Source organism: Nicotiana tabacum, chromosome 11 (assembly GCF_000715075.1).
Source record: "Nicotiana tabacum cultivar K326 chromosome 11, ASM71507v2, whole genome shotgun sequence".
Classification (NCBI taxonomy): domain Eukaryota; kingdom Viridiplantae; phylum Streptophyta; class Magnoliopsida; order Solanales; family Solanaceae; genus Nicotiana; species Nicotiana tabacum.
In genome coordinates, this window is record NC_134090.1 from 127,633,528 (window position 1) to 127,641,068 (window position 7,541).

The following is a 7,541-nucleotide window of genomic DNA, read 5'->3' on the forward strand; positions in this document are numbered from 1 at the left end:
TCATGGGCACCTTGAGGAGAAAGTGAGTTGAAAAGTCAACAATTGAGAAAGGCCTGTTGGTGGAAAACTGTTTCAAGGCACCGCAAGATGAACAAGGTCAAGGTTTGGGTAAAGTAATCAGGTCATGGAAATTCTGAGGCAACAAAGTACGGCAACTGAAAGTTGATTAGTTGGACAGATTGGGCCAATTAATCCGAAATGCATGTCATGACTATTGGTACCAGTTGTTCCACTCAGATAAGTTTCTTTTTCTTTTTCCCTTTGTAGCAGTTATCTGGTTTTTGATTCTTCTTATCCTTAACCTGCAAAGTCATTGCATTTCATTTCTTTTAGGTTTATTTGTCTAAGAGGTTTTAATGTCAGGCTCGTCCCAAGTAAGTGGAAAGGAGTTTCAAAGCTCACTACCAACTTCCAAAAAGGACTGCCTTTTAAAATAGCATTTTTCATGTGGAAAGTGTGGAAAGAAAAGCTACCTTTAGATGATTTCTTGAAAAGGATAGGCTACTGCATGCCATCAAAATGTTGGTGTTGTGTACAATCTGACAAGGAATCTCTTCAGCACTTGTTTTTTAGATCAGAAACTGCAAGGACAACTTGGAAGTATTTTCTATCGAGGGCAGGAATAGCTGTGGAGGGACTAACATTGCACCAAGCAATCACAAAATGTTGGACTGCAAATGTGTGCTTAAGGCTCAAACCAGTAATGCAAGCACTCCCCTCATGTGTAGTCTGGGAACTTTGGAAAAGAAGAAATAGTATGAAGTATGGTGATGCTGTGACAACTAGCAGGGTGATTTATCAAGTTTCATCAAATCTCCAGGCATTGGTGAAAGTGAGAAAGCCTGGGATGGACATGGTACCTCACAAATGGCAAGATCTATTAGATATGATGGAAAATTTCACTCCTAAACTTAAGGTTACCAAAGTCATGTGGGAATTTCCAAGTGCAGGATGGCTAAAAGTTAATACGGATGGTGCATCGAGGGGAAATCCAGGCAGGAGCTCAATAGGTTTTTGTATAAGAAATGAAAATGGTGACATAGTCAAGTCAGTAGGGAAGGAGATTGAGGAGACAACAAACACAGTAGCTGAAGCGAAGGCCATGGTAGAAGCACTAAGGTTCTGCATATTTCAACAATACTCTCATGTATGGCTTCAAACTGACTCAATGTTATTAAAAAAGATAATGTACGGGATTTGGAAATCACCATGGATCATATCTGAGCAGGTAGAGGAAATGATGCAACTAATGAATGGGGGCAATTACATAGTTACTCATATTCATAGGGAGGGCAACAAGCTGGCAGCTCGCTTGGCTAATTATGCTTTAGATCATGGAGAAATAGAATGCCAACAATTTGGCATCTAGATGCACAGGGAAGGAGGTTGGTTAATGAAGATAAGCTGCAATGTCCAAGTCTAAGGGTGAAGGCGGACAGGAGATAAGAAGCAAAGAGAAAAGGAAGAGCAGGAGCCATGTCAACTTAATCGACCAATATATTCAAATCCTAAGGTAGGAGGATATAATGGTTGGTATTTCTAACTATCTTTTCTCTCGTGCAGGTGCCACTATGTTATCACAATGCTTATGGCACTCAATGCTGCAACTTTTCGAGATAACCTATGCTAAAGAACAAAAACACATCAATAATCGAGAATAACAACAAAGACTAATGGCATTGGAAACCCAACCAGCATGGGGTGCTCGCGTGCATTAAATTCATTGGATATACAACCAGCATGGTGCAGAAGTGTTTAATTTCGAGGAGAATCTGCCATTTAAACAAAAGCAAACGCAAATTTTAATAGCTTGGAGTATTGCCGAGATTCACTACTTTACATACAATTGTACAGAAGCAGGAAATGCAATATTAAAGGGACAAATCTGGAAAAATGTGGGTGAAGGCATGCTGATTTCGAGAAAAGCTGGAAGGCATCGCGGTTTTGTGAATTTAACACATGCATGGTTCAGTTAGAGACAGGATCTGGGAATATAATGAGTGCTCTTCATTTCGAGCACAATAAGAAGCAAAAGGCATTGGAAACACAACTAGCATGTGCAGAAAGAATGTCTTCGAGAAAAGGTGGCAACAGAGGCCAATGCAGTGTTTTGATTTTTATATTCATTCCTGCTTCGTCCAACAGCTGGATTGCATGCCTTTTTATGGCATTTTTAATGGAAGCATGCTTCTACCTGGGATTTCATCAATCAAAACCAGGCATAGAGGCACAACAACAGTCACAAAAAAACATACAAAAGCTTGGCAATGTCACGTAGAAAAAGAGAGCTACTGGAAAAGATGTCTCGACAAGGAGTAAATGTACGCATGCTCTTAAAGCCTATTAAAATAGGAACTTAATGCACACATAAAGAATGGGGCAAGGCATCAGACATCACAACTATACTTTCTGCTCGATTTACTACACGGCAATGTACTTTAAGAACGCATGTGAAGAGATGCTATTCACATGTCATATAGTCAATTTTTATTTTAGACCACATGTGATATCAATAGTGAGTGCTCTACTCAGTATTGGTAATAGGAGGAATGTTTCGGTCAACGTTTATCTCTTTCACTATGTAACACCTCCTAACAATGTAACTGTTCCATTTAAATTTTATATATAAAAAACTAGCCCTAGGCGCTTGCCTAGCGGATTGCCAAAAACAAATTGCAAATCACAATGTGGTCAGAGCATACTAAAGACAACATGATGTAAGGTAAGGTACAAGGAATGACCAGAAGTTTCATTGGTGGAATGGTCCGGTAATGTCATCGGGAGAGGCAAAGGTTCGGACAGAGGGGTCAGGGGTTGAGATAGCAACATGGGTATAGAACACTCGGTTCGTCAAAGGTCATGGGATTTGAAAGTTAGTCGGAAAGTCAAAGCAGTTCAGGGCCAGTTCGGGAAAGCCATTCAGAACAAAACAATACAGTGGAAAGATCTTCAGCAAAAATGCCATCAGCTAACCACCACTTTAAACTGACAAATTTTTCTTTGATTGAAACAGGGGCAGAAAATTCATTTGCTTTGGAGAAACTCTCCGCAGGGGAAAAAGCAAGCATTAAAACAGGTTTGACCGTAAACTTTCAGGACCCTCCTGGAAAATGGGACCTAGTTTAAAGTTCAGAAATAGCATAATCTAGCATAAATGTATCCCAAAAGAATATAAGTTAGCTTAGAAGTTTGCATGTCCGAGATAGGATTCAATTAGGAGTTTCCAGGACCCTCCTGAATAATAGGACTTAACTTTAAGATTTCGATTAGATAACAACAATTTAGCATAAACTCTGATGTAGGGTAGTATAACAATTTAAAATTGTCGTTTAGTTAAGAGTTGTCAGGACCCCCCTGCATAATGGGACTTAACTTTCAAATCCTTAGTAATATTGGGTAATAGGATTCAGTTTAACATTTACATTTGTGCCCAGCCACCAAATTGGGGCAGAAAATATTTCTTTGTTTTATCTATTTTGAAGTTAGGAGCCCGCCTGGAGAGCAGGGAATACATTTCAAGTTGAAGTTAGGAGCCCGCCTGGAGAGCAGGGAATACTTTCAAATGCAGTAGTCAGGAGCCCTCCTAGAGAGCAGGGAATACATTTCAAGTTGAAGTCAGGAGCCCGCCTGGAGAGCAGGGAATACACTTCAAGTTGAAATCAGGAGCCCACCTGGAGAACAAGGGAGTACAATTTATGTTTTGGCTTTCAAATTCTTTGTTTTTTCTATGTTGAAGTCAGGAGCCCCCCTGGAGAGCAGGGAATACATTTCAAGTTGAAGTTAGGAGCCCGCCTGGAGAGCAGGGAATATTTTCAAGTTGAAATCAGGAGCCCGCCTGGAGAGTAGGGAATACTTTCAAATGTTGAAGTCAGGAGCCCGCTTGGAAAGCAGGGAATACTTTCAAGTTTAGCCGTCAGGAGCCCGCCTGAAGAGCAGAGAATACTTTCAAGCGTAGCAATCAGGAGCCCGCCTGGAAAACAAGGGAGTACAATCTAAATTTTAGCTGTCGAATTCTTTGTTGAAGTCAGGAGCCCGCCTGAAGAGCAGGGAGTACTTTCAAATTAGTAGTCAGGAGCCTGCCTGGAAAGCAGGGAACACTTTCAGATTAGCAGTCAGGAGCCCGCCTGGATAGCATGGAAATACATTCACATTTTGAAGTCAGGAGCCCGCCTGAATAGCATGGGAATACATATCAAGTTCAGCAGTCAGGCATCCGCTTGGAGAAAGGGAAGCATCTCAGTTTACAATTCAAGACGGCAACAAAGGAATATTACCAAGAGAATACAAGACAACAAGGAAACAAGAAACACAAGATCAAGTTTGAAGATCAAGATAGGATTTTGTAAAACATAGATCATAGTCTAGTCTGGCTTCTTTTATTTTTGACACGGTGTAATAAGGGGTTCAGTGAGCAGCAGCAGTGAAATCACAACTCCATGGTAGTCCCAGCTACCAGACATTCCCGAACTACACTAACCTGATTCCTTTTTAGCCAAGAATATGTAGGCAACCTCGAAAGTAGGGTGCGGCCAAATCTTTCAAAAATGCTTCCCACGGAGTATTCAAATGAGCTAAAATCGCTCGTATCTGCTCACTTATCTTTGCACGAAAACTCTTCGTGTTTCCGGGCAAAGAGAGGCAGCTGTGAGCACGTAATTTTGCCCTATATGAATTATTCCAACAAATTCAAAACGAAATAATTTCATTCAGTGTTTGCAATTTTGTTGGATTTTGTGGCATTTTCTGTTAATTATTTGCATTTGTCTGTGCACGTTTATTTTATTTAATTCATGATAAATACAAAAAATATGTTGCATCTGCATTTAGTATTTAATTTTATATTTTTAGATTAATTACCAAATTAGTTTGTTTTATAAAAATGAAAATCACAAAAAAATAATTCATTTTGCATTGTTACTTTTTAATTTTGAATTGTATAATTTTTCTTTAAATTTAGGATTTAATTAATTATTGTAAATACCATGATGAGTGATTAATCTATTGTGTAGGTTAATTTAGTTTAAAAATTATTATTAATTAATTTAGGTTTTATTTTAATTTTGGAAAAGAAAAGAATTTTGAAATTGAAAAAGAAAAAGAAAGAAGTGAAAGGAAATCCAAATTTGGGCTCAAACCAATTTAATTGTCCTAGCCCAAATGAAAATCACCCAATACCCGGCCCAAACCACCCTAACCCGATCCGGTTTCCCCCCCAAACCAAACGACATCGTTTCATGGGCAACAAATCAAGACCGTCGAGGTTTCTTGATCGGACGGGCCTGAAGCTGCGATCATTTGATACTTAAATGTCCGAACCGTTTAGAACCCCCCTCTCTTCGTCTCTCACCATATCCGAAACCCTCCGTTAGCTCCGCCCTAAACCACCGCCTACCGCCTGCCGGAAATCGCCCACGGCGGCAGCCGGCGTCCAAATCCTACCAAATTTACACCCCTAACTCCTCTCCACCTCCCCATTCCAAAACCCTTAACCGTTTTTCTCAAATCCCAGCCCTGTTTCTCATATCTTCGATCAAAAATCAGACCAGAAATTTCCTTTTCCCAAACGGCCCCAGATTAACACCACATAGCCACTACGACCCCCTCATGTCGTATCCTCACTCCGTTTCCCTCGAATCTCATTGGAGATGCTTGAATCTTGGATCTGGGTTTGAGCCTTGAAAGTTCAAAAGATCTTTTCTATCGGACTTGGTGCATGCATGGTCGGAAGGGCTGTTCTTCGAGTTACGAAGTCTAGACACAAACAATCAACGTTAATTTTGTTAGGCCAGTGTTTCCATTAGGTTTCGAGCGGTGACTTGGTAAGTTCCTACTCCCCTCTTGTATTTTCTTTCACTGTTTCATCTTCCTCCTCATCCTTTCTCTTTTGGTTTGGGCAAAGTTTGTTTGGGTTTTCTGAAGATCAAATTGGTTCCATCTCCTGTTATCTTTTTCTCTTCTTTTCTTTTCGTTGTGAAAGCCTGATTGTGAGCGCATGATTTTTGCCCTATATATAAATTATTCCCAGAAATTCAAACAAAATGATTTCTCTTTATTTTTGCAATGTTCGCGAATTTTGGTATCATTCTCTGATAATTGTTTGCATTAATTCATATGAAAAATACAAAAATACGTATTTGCTTATGATCCAATCTCATATTTTAGGTTAAGTTGTTTTAGAAAAAAATATGAGAAAAATAACAAAAATGGTTCACTTTTGCATTTTTATTGTTTTAATTGTGAATTCATCACGAAATAGTTTTTTTTAAAACAATTTTAGGCATTAATTAGTTTTAATTTTGAAATATATTAGGACTTTATTTTTGCAATTTTGTAAAATCAATAAAATACAAATGAAAAAACTAAAAAAAGGAAAGAGGAAAAATTAGAAAAAAATAAAAGGAAAAACAATTAAAAAAGGAGGTGGTCTTAAAAAGACCCAAAGTTTGGGCCAATTCCGTTCTTAAACCCCCCCCCCCAGCCCAAACGGATCCCAGCCCCAAACGGAAACCTGGCCTACCCCTCTCCTAACCCAAACGACGCCGTTTGGCATCGTCAAATCTGAGCCCTTAATCGTGTTAATCCAACGGTCCGCAACCCTGCCCTATTTTGACATAATAATGTCCGAAATCCCCATTAAACCTAAAACTAGTTGCTTCTTCCTCGTACCCTCTCTGAGCCTCGCCCAGTTGCTTCTTCCTCGTACCCTGCCCAGTTGCTTCTTCCTCGTACCCTCTCTGAGCCGTTCACTCCCAAATTTACACCACAGATTCCCCATGAACTCCCCTTTCCAACCCTACCTTTGGTTTCTTTTGAATCATAGCCAAGCATCTCGAATAATCCTTCAAAGTTTTCTGGCCAGCCCATCACCTATGCCAAATGACCCCAAATTTACACCTTGTGACCACCGGAACCTCCTCTACCCAATCCCCATACCTGTTTGTCTCGAATCTGCCTAGATTGGTTCGAATATAAATTTCAAATTTTCCGGCCAAAAACCCTAACGCAAAATCTTTATGACTTTGGACCGTAATATCCTTAACCATATGTTTTCTTGTGAAAACACATGGTTAGGGATGCTACGTGTCAAAAATCTGGAAAGATTCGGACAGCAGTGGTTGACTGGAGTTTTCCATCCATCGGTGAGTTTCTCTTCAACTTTCTAAGTTTGATTTCCATCAGTGTAGCCTAATAGTCTCTTCTTCTTCTCTGTTCAATTTGGTCGATTTTGAAGACCATTCATAGTTAATTCTGAGTTCATGCATGTTCGATTTTAATCTCGTCATGTTAGTTTAACTTCGTTTGGATTCTTTAGTCTAGTTTCGTATTGATTTTAAGTAGCATTAGTCCAGCCTTGCATTTCGCTTAACTGTCAGAATAACTCTTTGATTAGTTCGTTGAATCCTGTCTCTCTAGTTTTGATTCGATTTTACTGTCTTGGTTTAATTCTTATTCTATTGGAATTGGTTGTGATGCAGTTCACAATTATGTTCTATTTTTAGTGTTTAATCCGTGTTTACTGATTCACGATGCTAGTTTTATAA

At 39.4% G+C, this 7,541-nt stretch overlaps 1 protein-coding gene across 1 annotated transcript; it reads left to right on the plus strand.

Moving 5' to 3' along the window:
• Window positions 1–445: 445 nt before the first annotated feature.
• Window positions 446–1,369, plus strand: LOC142166007 (uncharacterized). The gene has a single exon (XM_075224407.1). The coding sequence runs from the start codon at window positions 446–448 to the stop codon at window positions 1,367–1,369; it is 924 nt and encodes a 307-aa protein (XP_075080508.1).
• The last annotated feature ends 6,172 nt before the right edge of the window (window positions 1,370–7,541 follow it).

What these genes read in the sequence shown, in the direction of transcription:
- LOC142166007 (XM_075224407.1), top strand. Translation starts at nt 446, where the DNA reads ATGTGGAAAGTGTGGAAAGAAAAGCTACCTTTAGATGATTTCTTGAAA.